Source organism: Haliotis cracherodii, unplaced genomic scaffold (assembly GCF_022045235.1).
Source record: "Haliotis cracherodii isolate W230 unplaced genomic scaffold, xgHalCrac1.p SCAF_10, whole genome shotgun sequence".
In the NCBI taxonomy this organism is placed as follows: Eukaryota; Metazoa; Mollusca; class Gastropoda; order Lepetellida; family Haliotidae; genus Haliotis; species Haliotis cracherodii.
Window position 1 is genome coordinate 30963340 of NW_027266265.1, and position 19212 is coordinate 30982551.

Consider the following 19212-nt stretch of genomic DNA (forward strand, 5'->3'; position numbering starts at 1 on the left):
TCGGGGTTGAGACGAATGAATTTGTATACACTGTGCAGAAAGACGTGTATACAATGCGCTGTTCATTCAACCCATGCTTCAAAACAGAGCTGGGCCGGTTTGGTGGCCTAGTGGTGAAAGGGCCGTTATATTGGGCTAGAATTTACATTTGAAACATCATGCTGTGCATTCTATTCCATATTCAATAAACTTAAATCTACTGGTAACCTTGCTCTACATTGAACACACAGTATGTTTATCTCCTAATTGCCATTATAACAGGCCACTTGGTAAAATAACCCATTGCTATCATAACTAAGCCCCTTGGAATATTACCCATCGTCAATATAACCACTCCCATTTGAATAATGCCCATTGTTTAACCCTAACCCAATGGAAATATTATCCATTGTCATTATCTCTAACCCCTTGGGAATATTACTCATTGTCATTATAACCTACCCTTTAGGAATATCACTAAATGTCATTTTAACTAGCCCCATAAGAATAACACACATTGTCATTATCACTCATCGCTTGGGAAAATCACCCATTGTCATAATCGCTTGCCCCTCGGAAATAATAATTTTTACTCATTATCATTATGACTGTCTCCTAGGGAATATTGCCCGCTGTCATTTATAACCTGTGTCTTCGGAATATTACATATCGTCATTATGCCTATCACCTAGGGAATATTAAAACATTGTTATTATGACTCTCTCCTAGGGAATATTACCCATTGTCATTATAACTAACTCCTTCGGAATATTACCCGTTGTAATTATACCCAGCACCTAGGGGGGCCATTACCCATTGTCTTTATAACAAGCCTCTTGGGAATGTTATCCATTGTCATTATAACCAACTCCTTGGGAGTATTATTCATTAACATAATACATGTTATTTCTATTAATTATATTTTCCTTTCAGTAGATTCCTTGTCTTACACGTTGCCATAAATACTTTAATTTAGTTTAAGTTTGATAAGTGTTTAGTCTCAAATCTTGTTTTACTGTTGTAATAAAAATTACCATTTTCTTTACATGTATCGTTTTTATACGTTGTCATACACATGGACATAGACACTAAAACATTGCATACAGAAGTCTAATGTAACTTGATCAGGTTGAGATAGCAGATATTTACAAAGACACAAAAACATTATGTCTGATACAGAGACGGCTGGTTATACATTTCACCGAGACACCAGCATTGGAAATAAGTATTCCGTTATAAAGAGTGAGAATTTTTTCAATATAAAGTGAGGGCTAAATAACATAACAACTGTAAAAGTCCAGTATTGTTTTTTAGTATAACTGTACACACTGTGACTTCGCATTTAAATTTGAGAAACATGTTTCCATAAGAAAAGGAGAGTCAATAATTATTTCCAATATATCGGCAGACCCTCTCTGATCAGTTTTACAATACGTTATTGCCCACAGGGACAGAAATGACTTTTTCTATTCCAGCACAATGAGTATCCAAGCGTAACCGTTACTATGGGCTGCAAATGTGGCTCTCCTCCAGAAAGAAATAACAAGTGAATATATATTGTAAGCGCCTTGAAAGTGACATTACACTTAAGAATCATATTCAATTTGAGTTGAATCAGATCAGTTGACGTATTGAAGCCAGTTAAGTGTCTAGTGCGCTTTCAGTGACAATACATGGGCTTCTTTTAGGGATAGGTGATCGATGTTTGAATGAATGCACGGTTTGTCAGCTAGAGTGATCAAATTGCCAGTTTGTGTAAAGTTGTTCGTTGTTTAAAGCCTTGAGCTTTCTATAATACCTCACGGATCACGGATTGACACTTTGTGTACTGTGTATATTGTGCTAATCGGAGTAGACTCTAGAAATAACATAGTTTGTTTAAACATGTTTCAGTTATTACTGCAAACTGTCACTTAATGTCCGCCCGTCTGTGTTCTTGAATTGTTGCGTACGAACGCAACAACTTGTAACCAATAAATCTGTTCACTGTTTGCATTTGACGTACACGTAGGTGTATGTCATGACTAACGAATGAACCAAATCGTAAAAATTGTATAGACCAATATTAGTACAGATATAGAGGCAACAGCACATATTCTGAAATGTTACAATGTCAGCCACCTCTTCAGACCCATTGGCAACACTGGCAAGGCAGTGATTTGTGTAAACTGTCGACATTATCATCAGGTGAATATTAATTATGATTAAACCTGTGATGACAAACTTTCAGTGATTATTAGTTGCAATAACTTATTTTGATATGTAAGTAATTACAATATATATTGGTATGGATGATTATCGGTATCGATAACGGTGTTAGAATCTTCCCCCTTCGGTCATCTACAAAAACAGGTCAAAACCATACGGATCGAAATGTACTTTTCACCTGCTGCAGGCGGAAGGTAGCCCAGAAGTTAAAGTGTTCACTCGTCACGCCAAAAGCCCGGTTTCCAATCCGTACGCACGTACCATGTATGCAGCCCATTGCAGGTTCCCCTTCCCTGATAATACTGTAATATTGCTGAAAGGGGCGTAAACCGTACTCACTCACTCAGACGGATGAATTTATGTTTGACTGATACAGCTATACACTGATACAAATAATTAACGTTATAGGTTATTGAATCACAAGTATATCATTGTCACCCAGATAAAACACTTCAATATTCGACATCGTCATGGCCTTTCTGTCAAAACAGCTATCTGTGATTAATATACAAAATATGCCATGTGAACTGAATTCGAGGAAGTACTTCAAATATAACTAAATGAATGAATGCGTAAACTATACATAATCAGTGTTTGTTTGTGTACAGATAGTATTTGTCTCTCAAAGGCAATCAAACGGATATACGATCGAAAGTGACACGTGCTTATCAACACTGATTTTCAGTGGTCCATTCATATAATTTCCACAGCTATTTGTCCTTTACGCCAAGTGGAATCTGTTTTCGAAGAAAATCTAGGCTGGTTATCCTCTTGCCTTGACAATTCATATTTACAATGAGAAAGTTCACGGCAAGGACCAACGTGCAGACAGTATTTAGGTAATCCTTGAAACGATCTTGTCACGTACCTCCTTACTGGCGTATTCAAAATTACGAAAGGAGGTTGAACGTTTGAAGATCGTGTCAGCATTTAAGGACCAACCATTTTATATTCTGAGGGTGGGGAATGAGGGTGATGACTTGAGACTATGAGATATCTTTGGGGACAAATTATTTTTTTCAGGCAGCGCTTTGAGAAACTACATTTTTCTCTGAAAAAAAGGAGCAATTTTTGACACCTGCAATCCATCATTTTGGGATCAATTATTTTTCCTAAAATATATGAAATGGTCGGCCCCTTAAATCCATATAATCGGTCCAGTTGATGGAGAAGTTATATACCTATATACTTTTACCGAAAGTACTACTTTACCGTATATCACAGTTGGTCGCTGAACGTTAAGTAGAAACAAGGAGAAATTATGTATATTTTCATATAAACTTTATTCATTGTTAAGATATAAATGCCCAAATATCACATATATATTAATCTTGCTTTATATTGTTTTTCTCGATTCGCCTTTTAATACTCCTCGCCCTCTTCCTCGCCTTCTCCCTCGACGGAGTCAACTCCGACCTCCTCGTAGTCCTTCTCCAGAGCTGCCAAGTCCTCACGGGCCTCGGAGAACTCGCCCTCCTCCATACCCTCACCAACGTACCAGTGGACGAAGGCACGCTTGGCGTACATCAGATCGAACTTGTGGTCAAGACGAGCCCAGGCCTCAGCTATGGCAGTGGTGTTGCTCAACATGCACACAGCTCTCTGGACCTTGGCCAAGTCACCGCCGGGAACAACAGTCGGTGGCTGGTAGTTGATTCCGACCTTGAAACCAGTGGGACACCAGTCCACAAACTGGATGGTTCTCTTGGTTTTGATGGTAGCGATGGCAGCGTTGACATCCTTAGGGACGACGTCACCACGGTACAGCATGCAGCATGCCATGTACTTGCCGTGACGGGGATCACACTTGACCATCTGGTTGGCGGGCTCGAAAGTGGCGTTGGTGATTTCAGCAACTGTAAGCTGCTCGTGGTAGGCCTTCTCTGCAGAGATGACAGGGGCGTAGGTAGCCAGAGGGAAGTGGATACGTGGGTAGGGCACCAAGTTGGTCTGGAACTCTGTCAGGTCAACGTTCAGGGCACCGTCAAAGCGGAGAGACGCAGTGATGGAGCTGACGATCTGACCAATCAGACGGTTCAAGTTGGTGTAAGTTGGACGCTCGATGTCGAGGTTACGACGGCAGATGTCGTAGATGGCCTCGTTGTCGACCATGAAGGCGCAGTCCGAGTGCTCCAGAGTGGTATGGGTGGTCAGGATGGAGTTGTAAGGCTCGACCACAGCAGTGGAGATCTGAGGAGCAGGGTAGACGGCGAACTCCAGCTTGGACTTCTTTCCGTAGTCAACACTCAGACGCTCCATCAACAGAGAGGTGAAACCTGAGCCAGTGCCACCACCGAAGCTGTGGAAGATGAGGAAGCCCTGGAGTCCAGTGCATTGGTCAGCCAGTTTGCGGATGCGGTCAAGGACGAGGTCAACGATCTCCTTGCCGATGGTGTAATGACCACGTGCATAGTTGTTGGCAGCGTCCTCCTTACCGGTGATCAGCTGTTCTGGGTGGAACAGCTGACGGTAGGTACCGGTACGAACCTCATCTGAAGGAAACAAGCATGATGATTTAGTCCTTTCACAATTTATAATTTAGTTTGCTATTTGCTTATATGACAAAGGCGGCAGTTTTGCCCAAAGCACTAAACATGAAAATTAAATAAAGCAGTAAAATAATATATATTATTTCATTGCTTTGACTCAATTTTCATGTTTAATGCTTTTGGCGAGAAACTAATAATCACACAAAACGAATGAAAACGATTTGTGTCGTATGATTATTTGGTGAATTTCTGTATATATGTGCTACAGTGTACTTGTGAATCTCATACTTTATTATAGATATAGATATAGATATAGATGATATAGATGTAGATAAAGATATTAGATATTAAATACAGATTAAATACATAGAGATGTACATGGCAAATATATAACCTCACCAATAACAGTTGGTTCGAGATCAACGAAGACAGCCCTGGGGACGTGTTTCCCTGCTCCAGTCTCGCTGAAGAAGGTGTTGAAGGAATCGTCACCACCCCCGATGGTCTTGTCAGAGGGCATCTGACCATCAGGCTGGATACCGTGCTCCAAACAGTACAACTCCCAGCAGGCATTGCCCATCTGGACACCGGCTTGACCAACATGGATGGAGATGCATTCCCTCTACAGACCAAAATATATACCCATGAGTATGTTTTATATAACGCCTATTTACATTTGATGTTCTAGTTTTCAAGATCCATCTTAGCTTGTTTAACTTACTATTACAGGTTGATAAAACAATTGGAAGCATTTCAAAGATGCAGGGACTGCAGATCAACCTCGCTTTTTCTGTTTTGATTAAATTCTATGTCACGTTCTTATGAGAAAATACTATACAGTTTGATAAAGCATTTGCATTTCAAAGAATCATCACCAGGTGACCTTTTACTGGATATAAAATATTAACGCCAGAGAATAGAAGTCTTGACTATCTGCCGAAATAGATGCAATTCGGCGTAAAATACAAATCAGAGGTCATTTAAAGTATATGACTTGATCACTGAAAATTAGTGTAGACGCCAGGTTTCGCGAAATGTATAATCATGTCCTGTCCTAGCTGAGATATATGATCCATACATCATACATAAACTCGAATTTGGTGTCACCATGGCCAATATCATCAGATTGTACCTTTCCAAAAGTGGTGCACACCATGGTGCTTTTGTTTGTAATGGCTAAAATATACGACTCTTAAACTTCGCATCTAAATGGCTTTTTTCACTTTTCTCTCAAGGGATAAACTCACATGTTTGACATTGAGCCCAACAAAACACGTATTAATCTGTGTAAAGCACTAAAATGTTACACGCGTCAGTCCATACCCCACATTTCAAAATATCAAATTCCTAGAAATGACCCTTGTAACGGTCAAGAATGTATTCAGATTTTATCATCATAGTATACCATACATTTACCTATTTAAATTTGAAATTTGAACTCACCATGGTGCTTTAGTTGTTGATGACGCTGTACTCACTAGGACGGTTACGAGTCAAGGGAGACAAGACAGGATGAGAGTTTGACGGAACACGGGGTTTTATTGCGAAAAGAACGCGTTGCTAATCATGTGACAACAACCTCTAGCGACGACTGGTCACATCTGGGGTTACCAATGACGCTACTATGATACACATCATAAACTCATAACTTATAACCTTTCGAAAGTGTTTCATTGAAATGAATGGTTATAGATCTTATACCAAATACGCCTGAAGAATACATACACAGGACCATGACACAACCCTTATAATGCTCTGGCGTGAGGTCTAAGGCGTATTATTATATGCTATACACACCGGCGAACTCATTACCATTTTATGAAATATTTACAATAGAGGGGGCGCCAGGGTCGTATGGAGGTTATACCATATAACGGCTGTTATATTGGGAAACTGTATAACTCACAATCATGATTGATGTATGTCATGTAGTGATATTAATTAAACAGTTAGACTATGGAATAACCGATGTGTGTGTTGGAAATATATTTTAGACATTGTAGGATAAGTTTCCAATGACATGAAGAAGACTGTGTACAGAATGTATATCATCATCTCTAGTGATCATACCTACCTTATGAACTTGGAAATGATATTTATATATTTTAAATTGTATCCCGTGTCTGTGGAAATTGTTAAATTTTAGGATGACTCATCGGAATTCATTGGACTGTGACAATAACAGGTACTGCGTCAACTTAGTGTGAAACAATTTTCATGAAAGTTTATATCTCATTTGATCTGTTCATCGTTTGATAAAACCGAATTCGACAAACTGGTCATATAACCAAAGTAGACACAATGTATGCCTATCAAACAAGTCATATAACCACTTGCTGGATCTCGGAGTAAATTATAATAATTGTATTTTGGTTACAACAAATAGGTTTGAGAAATAGAGGTATATATGAGCATTTCCGTGAATAATCATCTCAGAAGTAATTTACATTTTCAGTAAAATACACAACGTCAAAATGTCCGCTACAACAAACGCGACGGGATGTTTACGAATACGATATTTAATCATTTAACATATAGTGCCATGTTTGTCGACGGAATCGCCCAAACATTCGAAAACCAGACTGTGAAGGGCACGTCAGCCAAAAGCTTATTTCACCGATCTCGAAGGACGTTCGCTGCGATGTTACCTCAAATAAAAGTGATGCCTTTTTTGGATTTGTTTATCTTACCCATTACACTATCTTTTATATGATTAAGGTAATATATTACAAAAGAGGAATAAATGTTAATTCAATTATCTCTGCTGAAAGATGGTGACATTTTGTCGATGGCATTGCGTTTATGTCTTTCGTGTTTTTTTACGCATCATGAACAAAATTATGTCAGATGACATTCCCTAGTTTGACCATTTGTTCCCGAGTTTTTTTAGTAAACACTTGACTTGCTTTTGCATGTGTTTGTGACGAATGCCTCCGATTGGGCATACACACTCACCTTTTTGGTTATGATATAGTTGGAACCGTACAACACTTTCAATAATCATAAGACATCTCTACTTGAAGCAGAATCTATTGTTCGATTCCGACTATATGATAGGCATGTGTTTATGAATCAATAAATCCATTGATGAAGTGCTTCTGAAAGCCTCAGGGTCCCCTTGCTGTTTAATAATTACATACACAGGCTCAAAAATGTTTAGCACAACGATTCCTTTATTATCATATGTCCCTAATTGGCATAATCTACATATTTCCTCATCTAATCTTGATAAATGTCTAAGATCACAAATGCTACGTCATATCATATGATGCAAACAGGCAGATGAAGCAAGTAAAAAGGTCGTGAAATTCTATTGTCAAGGAACTGTTACAAAACATGTCATTATATAATAGATTTTTGTTTCTATATTTCAATATGAGTATGTCAATACGTAAACAAACAAAATGGCTTTAAATGGCTACATTAGCGCTTAATTCCTTCCAAGTGTATATCACGTGAACACTTTTTGTATCCACTGTACAGTGAATATAATGATAAACCAGTTGCTACCTGTAAATCTCAACTGAATTTTTTAACTTGACATCTTGTAATTTCTCATATATAATGCTTGTCACAATGAAAGCTATACTTAAAATGTATTCTAATACTCGTCATCTAACTCTTCCTGTGTTCTCTGTTGGGTGTCGATTCCGATTTCTTCGTAGTCCTTCTCCAGGGCAGCTAAATCAGAACGGGCGTCCGACAACTCAGACTCCTCCAGACCTTCTCCCACATACCAGTGCACGAAGGCACGTTTGGCAAACATGAGGTCAAACTTGTGGTCAAGACGAGCCCAGGCTTCAGCGATGGCAGTGGTGTTGCTCAACATGCACACAGCTTTCTCAACCTTGGCCAGATCGCCACCGGGAACAGCAGTTGGTGGTTGGTAGTTAATACCGACCTTGAAACCAGTGGGACACCAGTCCACAAACTGGATGGTTTTCTTGGTCTTGATAGCAGCGATGGCAGCGTTGACGTCTTTCGGGACAACATCACCGCGAAACAGCATGCAGCAGCTCATATACAAAGCCTTTGTGGGATTACATTTAACCATCTGGTTGGCAGGTTCGAACGCGGCGTTGGTGATTTCAGCAACTGTCAGCTGTTCATGGTGTACCCTCTCAGCAGACACAACAGGGGCGTAGGTAGCCAGGGGGAAGTGGATACGAGGGTAGGGCACCAAGTTGGTCTGGAACTCTGTCAGATCCACGTTCAGGGCACCCTCGAAGCGTAATGAGGCTGTGATGGAGCTGATTATTTGACCAATCAGACGGTTCAAGTTGGTGTAGGAGGGACGATCGACGTCCAGGTTTCGACGACAGATATCATAGATGGCCTCGTTGTCGACCATGAAGGCGCAATCCGAGTGCTCCAGAGTGGTGTGAGTGGTCAGGATGGAGTTGTAAGGTTCCACCATTGCAGTGGAGATGTTTGGAGCCGGGTACACAGAAAACTGTAGTTTAGACTTCTTACCATAGTTGCTACTGAGGCGCTCCATCAGCAGAGCCGTGAAGCCAGAACCAGTTCCACCACCGAAGCTGTGGAAGACGAGGAAACCCTGGAGACCATTGCAGTGTTCAGCGAGATTCCGGATGCGGTCAAGAACAGGGTCGATTATTTCTTTCCCTGTCGAGTTGTACCCTCGTGCATAGTTGTTGGCTGCATCTTCTTTGCCTGAGATCAAGTTCTCTGGGTGGAACAGTTGACTGTACGTGCCGGTACGGACCTCATCTGTCGAGAACAATTTAATTGGTTAAAATCTGTTTAGTAATCTGAAGAAAATAGTTTTACGAACATGCGATTTCACATACTGAGACCTTCAAAACTTGAACCATTGCTGTTAGAGTTACTTCCCCTTTGTTTCCGACTTATCTACCATAAAAGTGGCCTCGATGACTCAGTAGTTTCTGATACAAAATACAAAATAAATATAGTCGACTATTATTTCAAATTGACTGCTTGGGGCCTGACTTGACCACTGAGCCCACACTGCCCTCGAATACAGTCACCGACACATTGTATGCCGTATATGAGTATAAGTTCTGTATACAACTTTACCTGTAAACATAAGGCATGGACGTAAAGTAAATGTAACGACAAGTTAATGTGACATCTGCACTGTGTAGGACTATAGTGATGGAAAGAAACAAGGGATAGGTTTAGTTTTCATCTTCAAATGGATCAGTTGCAAGTTATCACAACTCTCCAAATGAATATTCAAATCCATAGAATAATTTGAAAGCTTTTACGACATCAATATTTTGAACAAGACGAATATTTACACATGACATCCATATTAATCCATATCCTCTGAGTTGCTAAAATTAATAAACTATAATGTCGCTCAGTGGCGTATTTTACATAAACTGACGTCCAAAAGAAACTTTACCAGAGTTTGAAATCACTCTTGCTCAAAAACAAGAAAACATACATGCATGAAGTAAAGTGTATTGAGAAGATCAATATATCAACATAATCAACACTGAAAATGACAATCATACCGCGACCGAGATAACGTCAGAGCCCCCCAAAGTTGGGTGTGGTACAAAACTCGAACTTTCAGAATCATGAACAATAGGCACGGTACATAAACAATCGCTCACGTTCAATAACAAGTCATTATTAGCGTGAGTGGCCACCAAATGCCTCAATACACGCAAAAAACTCTTTGACGCACAGAAAAAGTCAGTCGTCTGATGAGGTCACGTGGGATTTGACACCATTCTTCTTGGAGGGCCAAGATCAGTTCTTGCCGGTTGGCTGGAGAGTGTGGTCGAACACGACGATCCAACAAGTCCCAGAGGTGTTCTATGGGGGACATGTCGAGTGACCGTGCAGGCCACACAGGGCGTTGACGTTGTTGGCTGCGAGGAAGTAAGTGACAATTCTAGCTGTATAAGCTCTAGCGTTGTCATGCTGATAAATGACACCACGTGGCTGCTGTTGGAGAAATGGTAGGACAACGCGACGAAGAATGTTATCCATGTAACGCTGAGCTGTCAAGTTTCCGTCAACGATGACCAGCGGTGTCCTCTCCTGCCCACAGATCCCTCCCCACACCATGACACTCCCTCCACCATATGGTACGACCTCCTGCACGCAACACGCCGCCGTTCGTTCACCCCTTCGGCGGTAAACACGTTGTCTTCCATCAGCCCTAAACATACAGAATCGACTTTCGTCAATGAAGACAACCCTCTGCCAGTCACGTCGTTGCCAAGGTCGTACAGTCCGGGCCCATCTCAATCGCAGAGAACGATGTTGCGCTGTCAATAGCTGTCCTCTGTATGGTCTAAAAGCCCTGATTCCATGAGCCCTGAGTCTCCTGGCCACTGTCTGTCGACTAACCCTGTGACCTAAGGCATTTGTCGCCGATGACGTCACTGTCAGGAAGCGATTTCGGAGGTGCAAGGTACGCAAGTACCGGTCATCATGGGGCGTGGTCACCCTGGGTCTGCCTGTTGTTGGCCTGTCAGCGGTCCGCCCTGTCTGTCCGTAACGTTGCACCAAGTTGGTAACGGCAACACGGGAGCAACCGAAGGTTCGTGCAGTATGGGCGTGGGTGGCTCCAGTCTGTACCATAACCCAAGGCTCGTTCACGTTGTTCGACTGTGAGTCGTGGCATTTCTTTTGTGTCTGACTTGCCGTTGCAATCGTTTTATACCCTTACCCGCACGTGCATTTGCAGTTGTCCGTGGTGCACGTGTTTTTCTCTTTTACGCGCGTTATCTCGCAAACATGTAACAGACGATTAACATTTCCTGCATACACTATTGTTGTATTTAGGTTATGTGTTAGATAGACTTCATCGAAAAAAAATTATACTTTGTCTGAAATTTATATTATCAGTTTGTAAAGTTTCGTTTGGACGTCAGTTTATTTGCGTATTTCTGATTTATTTTGCAAGCAGACATTTGTCTGCAACATTATTATATGGTCTCTTACGGTTTCAGCATATTTGACACTGAAACATATTTCCTTACCAACAACAGTTGGTTCAAGATCAGCGAGGACAGCCCTAGGAACAAGTTTCCCTTCGTCAGATTCCATGAAGAACGTGTTGAATGAATCGTCCCCGTCACCGATGGTCCTGTCAGAGGGCATATGACCATCAGACTGGATACCGTGCTCCAAACAGTACAACTCCCAGCAGGCATTGCCCATCTGGACACCGGCTTGACCAACATGGATGGAGATGCATTCCCTCTGTGGAGATAATTTAATTTTTATCGAAAGTGCAAGGTTCAAAGAGCAGCAGTCTTAATATGTCCCGAGTAAATTCAGTTAATGTACTGTTCTCACTGTGCGAAGTTTATGAAAGTGTTAAAGGCAGGGAGCCACTGAATAGGCTGGACAAGTGTCACGTGGGCGGCGCTCACGGTATGAGACAAGAAGCGAATTGAGGTCCTGGAGTTTGGCGTTGACACATGTATGCACAAACAAACAATTATCTAGTCACGATAGCTGGCCCGTATATGAACGCAAGTGGCTGTGTTTAGCGTCATCTAAGAAGTATGTAAGAACTTCTGATTAAAAATTAGTGTGGAGACCTAACTTGCTTATAAAAAATACACGGAAAAAATACCAAAATATCATTCCTTTGTAACTCAAATTGTGGACTAATTTATTCTGAACTCATTTAGCAGTAATAGAGTAAGCATACTGAAAACAAGACTGAACATGTATTGCATTTGACAGCAACAATATTATTCCCATTATAGTTCACGACTAGAGAGGTGACAAACATCAAAACGAAGGAGCACGTCTAATTCTTTCATGCACTCTAGAGCACTAGTGGCGTTATGCAAATACCATAGTTTAAGTAAACAGGCATACTTGCCAGCATGATGAGTAATAATTAATCTCTGCATGTGTAGTCTAAACACCCAACGTTTGTTATAACAAACAATAAAATCTTTCACAAAGAAAATTACCTAAAATATGTCATCAGTGTCACAAGCAAAAAAAAGGGCTAATAATGCGTTCGAGAATGTGAACATCCCCTGGGATTTCGGGATGGGGGGTAGGGGTATGCAGACTATACCTACTAGAGTGAGTGAGTGAATATTGCTTCAAGCCGCATCAGCAATTTTGCAGCTATTCGCGGCGATATACTTACTATTAGAGCATTTTAGATGTCTAGCAACCCTGCACAAACCCCAATCCCCACCCCTCGATCCGCCAGTACTCCTTCACGTGTTCATTTCTGATAACAAAGCAGATTCTCCATTGCAATTTACATGATACTGCAAAATACGAGCATTCAACACTGATCATTGATACAAAAATGCATATTCTCCGTGAAATTGGAAGAAACAAATCAAAGATATAGTTACATCAATAAAATATGTCTTACCATGGCGCTATGGACAAAGCTGATTCTTTAATCTGAACGACGGTTACGAAACACTATTGAATTAGTCCTGCTGAAGGAATCGTGTTCAGAACGCAGTTGTACATTGAAGTAATAGTGTGTACTACACCGGTTATCACAGACGTCGCGAGGGACGCTTTATTTTTTTTTTGCTCAAAGACATGTAACGTGTTCATTGCAGCGAAACGTTATTACAACTCTTGGAAATCGCCTTTTGAAAAGTACAGTATTGTATTATAATACCTTACATGTCTTGTGTGTCCGGGTACATAGCGCTAAACGGAGGTATTATCAGTCCACTCTGTGCCACCGGGTCCTCTTAGTCAGCAGTGCGTCATGTATGACCGTATATCCGGAAATACCAGTTACATGAATTGTCCGAGTGTTGGGGACTGGTTGTATGTGCACTAGGGGTGACTATGGGTCTGGAAGTCACTATTGCGATAACTATTGATATTGAAAGCAACTATTGAGATAAATATCGATAGTTTTCAGTCTAGTGTTTAGATGGATTTTAAAGTTGAATTAAACTTTGGAACTGAAGTTTCCTTTGAATGTGATAACCATAACAACAAATATAAAGTTAAGGTTTAAGATATGACTGATTTGTTTTTTCTTTACCCTAATAATTAAAGAAAAAGGAACCTTCAACATTACCATGTGTAAATTACTACCACTCATGATCAAAAGAAAAACACATTTGAACAGCATTGCATTTATTTTATTGAAACTGTACAACTATGGTAAATACAAAACTATCGATATTCCTAACTGAAATCGATACTATTGATCGGAAACTGATTTAAAAAACGATATATTCACATTAAGTGCTTACCAATAGCAATATATCGATATTTCGATTTATCGTAAAACCCCGAATGTGCACGTCCTTTGTGAGTACTACTGTTTATGTCTAGAATCTCCTTTCTGCAAATGTTTTCGAGACATGTTCACACGGAACTAAGTAATTATCATAATTATACATCTTTACACAAGTAACTACTGTAATGGCGTTTATTTTGCACCCACCTGGATGGTGGACCTTCAAAGTGGTATTGTGGATATAGTCTGTGGGCTATCCCAAAGTCTCTTATGTGTTCACATGAAAAGGAATACAGCGTTTCGGTCGCGACATTTTAAAACTGGCGGGGGAATTCATACACATTGTCTTATAGGTTAATATGTCACGGAATGTCTAACACGGAATAAGTCTTATATAAATATAAACAGCAGTAAAAATGAGAAGTGACATAGTTGCAAGGCACGTTCAGGGTGGTTGACAATCAATGCAAAATACAGTGTGGATTAACCATTGGGATTAGCATTATATTGTTGCAGACACATGACAGCAATTAAGTGAAGAAACACATGTCTTGGCTGCAGGGTATTTAACCTTTGGAATTAAATGTTCATCCTGATTAAAGGTTGTCCCAACTCGCTCGCTATGACAACTGTATCCCCATTGCGACGATCGATGCTCATGATATCAATCACAGGATTGACTAGATTATTTTGGACAGCCGCCATGTAGCTGGAATACTTCTTGCGCGGCGTAAACAAACAGTAACAAACAACAGTGCACGAGATCCTCTATTTATACAGAAAACACAACAATAAAAATAATGAAAGCAATACTGCAAAACAAACTGTGTCTATTGCATGAATACTCATAAAATTAAATGCTTTCTGGGGTTCGTAGGCTTGATGTGTGTGTGTGTGTGTGTGTGTGTGTGCGTGTGTGTGTGTGTGCGTGCGTGCGTGCGTGCGTGCGTGCGTGTGTGTGTGTGTCTGTGTCTGTGTCTGTGTCTGTGTCTGTGTGTGTTTTGTTGCGCAAGCATATTCCAAAAATATTTCATTTCTTGTCGTGTTCCTTGGTGTGGAAGCGAATGAGAACTTAAAATGACCATGGTATAGCCGAAACTGAACACTGGGTAATGAGAGCTTGTGAGGAGATGGGTTGTGACGTCACGTACAAGATTATATTGCTCATACACTGATATGCATGCAACAGGGGGCGGATGCTCGTACTGGTCCGAATGTTTGCCGGTTCTGTAGTGCTAGCCACTGAGATACAATTACTCTAAACTTACCAGTCCTTGTTTCTAACCCTTAATGCAGAGCAGGGTAACAGGGTTGTTTTGAAAGTATGGCTCGGCAAGGGGAACGAACCACCGGCGCGCTCCAGGCATACGCGTTATCTCCCTACTCTTGCTTTAATGCAACATTTGTGTTTAGACTGGGAATGCGTCGTCTTCAACGTGATGAATGCCTAAGGGGTTTTTGGCATGCTTCAAACTGGTGGAACGCAGCGAGAGGTAGCCAATATGTTCAGTGTGTCCGAGTCTGTGGTGATTTTGAGACTTTGGAACATGTTTCTGCGAACACAAGGACGCCATGGGTCAAAAACACAAGTTTAAGATCGATAATGGGAAACCAGGCTTTAAGAAATTGAGCCCGAACATCTAATCAATTCGCTGGTTACTTTCCTAGCTAGTCGTGAACGTGTTTGCTGGCGTCATACGAATTCAACGTTAGGCAACATGACAGGTTCGGGGGTTGGTCGATGAGGGTATGGGGCTGGATCATGACAGAATGCCACTCCGTATCGTCCACGGAGAGGTCACTCTACAGTACTACCGAGACAACATGCTAGCGCCATACGTTGTGCCGTTTCCGCGCCATGCTTGTCCATGTTTTGTCTTTCTAGGCGATAACACCCGTGCCCACCGTGTACGTTTGTAACTGATTATCACCAGACATTATCACAATGCAGGGGCCAACCATGTGTCCTGACCTTTCCCCTGTAGAGCATTTCTGGGGACATGATTGGGAGACGTGTACCCCGACGTCAGAGACCATCAGCTATGTTAGCCAAACTAGGCCAGGTGTTGCAAGAGAATGGACAAGACTGCCTCAAAATGTCATTGAAGATATATTCGGACATCCCACGGGATAAACACAAGTGTTTGCCCAACCATGGGGTTATGACCAATTATTTATCAAGTCATCAAAAACTTTCATCTTTTACTTCACATCCCAGTCATCTTTTTTCGTCGCTTGCACCTTTACACTACAAGACCATCATGTTCTGTTTGTTGTCATCTAACAAATTAGTCCTTATTTTTTCTAGTCCATCCATTATACTGCTCCGTACCTCTTTGTATTTCTGTGATCATGTTACTTTTTAATATCCCCATTTTGTGGAGAGTATAGGCTTTATACAGATAAATATATGTTAAAACAGTGATCCTTTAGGGCATGCCCAAGGTTAGCTAAAACAGTCTACGTACGTCGATGGTAGCTATTTGGATTGTGGTACCAATAAGGAATCAAATTTGCTCACTATTACATGCAAAGGGGTTAACGTGTACATTTTCAAATATGCATTGTAAACATAGGTCCACGCATGCATACGGGGCAAGGGTGGTAATTCGCTGTGCAGAGTTGCGTCCCTGAGTCGTGCCAAAACCCTACGATCGTAGTTCGATCCCGGTACGTGTGTCGTGGGTTTCGCCAATGTGGTAATCATCCAAAACCTGTGTCGCAGGTGATCCGTTGCAGATCTAGTGTTAATCGGTACACACACGGGCATATATGGTACAGGTCATGGTATTGAACATCATTTTTGTCACTTATGCGTCAAATTTGAAAATATCGTCCAGAGGTCAACCATCAAACCGTTTGAAAGGTTTACGTAAGCCTTGAATGTTGTAATGCTGATTACACATCTTCTGAGTCATATGGTGCTCTTTGAAGCCTTCGATTGTACCTTGAACTATGTGGTATGTAGCTAATCAAGGCTGGGACTGATGGAATATATCTCGGAATAAAGGGACAGTTGACAATTGGCTATCCTTCTTGTCACACAGACTTGTGGATATTTTTGTCACTTTGAATCTTTATGCATATATCTAAATATAAAACAGATGGTTTTACTGGTCTCTAGTTAATGGTTAAATCAATAGAAGGGAATTATCGAATGATATCAAGACACGATTATAGAATTACGCCAATGATCATTCGCGATAACGTTGTCATGGTTTCAATCGCTCCTTAGCATCGAATAAAATACTGAATGACAGTAAAGAGCCAATGTTTTGTTGATTCTTCCGCCCACATGGTTTGTGCTAATTGCTGACTTCAATTGTTCATCTATTTGTTCGTTCGGATCCAAGTTCCTGTGTTACAAAGCACTGAATTAACGTTATTCTAAATCCTCGTATATTCTGGAGAATGTTGATCGATGTTCGAACATTTTGTAGCATAGCCAATAACGTGTTTGAGTGGAGTATCCATGTAAAACTGCGCATGGCGTCTCAATGGACCAGCACTATACAACCGGCACAGGTATAGACAAGTACACACAGACACACACCCGTACACATGCATGTACGTCGGTTTTAGTACAATAATCATGAATGTGACGTTAAAATTCACCTTCCCTCATTATCCTTCCAGGTATTGCTCTCTCTCTCTCTCTCTCTCTCTCTCTCTCTCTCTCTCTCTCTCTCTCTCTCTCTCTCTCTCTCTCTCTCTCTGGGCTGTTTGTTAACCTACAAACTTCGTGCAGCGCTAACATCTTCGCTACACTCCCGCTACTGTGAAGAGCTCCACTGTGTCGTAACTTCGGCAGGCATGGCGATTCTGGAAAGCCTACTTTGCCCATATAGGAGCGAGACGAGGATGGTTCGAGCCCACCTTTCCACCACCTGACCTGCGTCTGTCAACTTGCGCATTACCGAAAGGATACCTTTCGGAAAAACACCGACTTTTCTACCTGTTTCCATCACACTCAAAACTGGATTTAAGTCGGACTTCATGCTTCAACCAAGCTTTGCGAGTGTGATAATGCTGAACATTCATGAGTGCACGTATTTTGCGATTTAAGTTTATTATTGTAAATTACAACTGACACATATTTGTTCCATTGAAATATTGATATCCTATGTGTGACCAGTCTGTGAAAGTACATTCTGCTTTCTCCTGAAAAAAACACATGCCAAATAAAAAATTGTACCCGTTTCTATATTTCTCTCCATCAGTATGTTGTCGCTCCTTTCAGAAAACAGGGCAATGGTGAAGTCAATTCCTATAATTACATAACTCAACAATAACTGCTTATTTAATAATTAACATAAAAAATGTTGACAAAGATAAGAAATCAGTGACATCGATCAGTGCTAAAACCCGCCCACTCTATGATCAGCCAACCAAGAAACAGTAGTCCGTTAGCGAACATGGCTTAATTATTTTAGATTTATGAAACCATTTAAGCAGAAAATATTGCTTGGTTAGCCAACCTAATGCCATGGAATCACTCGATTTTTATTATCTTTTTATTTTCTAATTTATATGCGCCTATATGTGTTTTCCTCCTCCATACGTTGCTGTACACAACATGCGCTGACTCTTCAGGTACTAGTATTTTGTGTTGTGTGTACAAACATACCAACAGTAATCAAACGAAAAGGAGGTCTACACAGTTCATCGGATAACCAAAGAAATATTGTGTAAAACTAGGGTATCAAACTGAGCAGAGAGCATGTGTATCATAGTAAGAACATCAAGTCAGTATATCGTTGTGAGGCTAGTTATATTGCAAATGATGTGGTACCAATCGCGAACACCTGGTGTCATCACTGATTTTCACCACTCATTTGCCTTTAAGGACACAACAAGTGATATAGGGGTGGGGGATTTTGTAAGGAGGCTGGATATTAATTCAGTCACAGCTGCAAACCCAGATTATTCTTTCAAACTATGAGCCTAATTATGTTGTAAAATCACCTTGGGAGAATGTAAGGTTTGTGCCAGTTTTCTGGGACAATAACTGGTGGAAAATACTAGCCACCACTGTCCCTGCTGCCAGATTATGAAACAATAACACTCAAAAAATGTTATGTTTACATCAGCTATTACTGTTTCGTTACTTTTTCATTTGCATTTGCATTAATTTTTCATCAGTCCCGAAATCTGATCTTCAATACTAGAGACACCTATCACAAAGTCATTTTACTCCGTAACTCTACTTCCCTGTGTGAAGATCTGGCATCCCATCGATAGTAGATCACGTCATAAAATAATACCACACAAAACACATCTATCCCTTTGATTGTACTCAGGTTTGGGTGCGATTCCTGAATGCTTCCCTCGAAGTGTCCC

The 19212-nt window shown here is 40.8% G+C and overlaps 2 protein-coding genes across 2 annotated transcripts; both read right to left on the reverse strand.

The window, feature by feature from the left end:
- Positions 1–3549: 3549 nt before the first annotated feature.
- LOC139454297 (tubulin alpha-1A chain-like) lies at positions 3550–5293 on the reverse strand. Its single transcript, XM_071235916.1, has 2 exons — positions 5076–5293; positions 3550–4679 (listed from the first exon to the last, which is right to left on the reverse strand). Exons 1-2 carry the CDS (start codon positions 5254–5256, stop codon positions 3550–3552), a joined length of 1311 nt encoding a protein of 436 aa, XP_071092017.1. The 5' UTR covers positions 5257–5293.
- A 2529-nt stretch (positions 5294–7822) lies between these two features.
- LOC139449008 (tubulin alpha-2/alpha-4 chain-like) lies at positions 7823–13163 on the reverse strand. Its single transcript, XM_071230498.1, has 3 exons — positions 13033–13163; positions 11660–11882; positions 7823–9407 (listed from the first exon to the last, which is right to left on the reverse strand). Exons 1-3 carry the CDS (start codon positions 13033–13035, stop codon positions 8278–8280), a joined length of 1356 nt encoding a protein of 451 aa, XP_071086599.1. The 5' UTR covers positions 13036–13163; the 3' UTR covers positions 7823–8277.
- Between the last annotated feature and the right edge of the window lie 6049 nt (positions 13164–19212).

What these genes read in the sequence shown, in the direction of transcription:
- LOC139454297 (XM_071235916.1), bottom strand. Translation starts at nt 5,256, where the DNA reads ATGGGCAATGCCTGCTGGGAGTTGTACTGTTTGGAGCACGGTATCCAG. An exon ending in TCTCGAACCAACTGTTATTG is followed by an intron (nt 4,680 to 5,075) that starts GTGAGGTTATAT and finishes TGTTTCCTTCAG; the next exon opens with ATGAGGTTCGTACCGGTACC.
- LOC139449008 (XM_071230498.1), bottom strand. An exon ending in TCTTGAACCAACTGTTGTTG is followed by an intron (nt 9,408 to 11,659) that starts GTAAGGAAATAT and finishes TGTTCTCGACAG; the next exon opens with ATGAGGTCCGTACCGGCACG.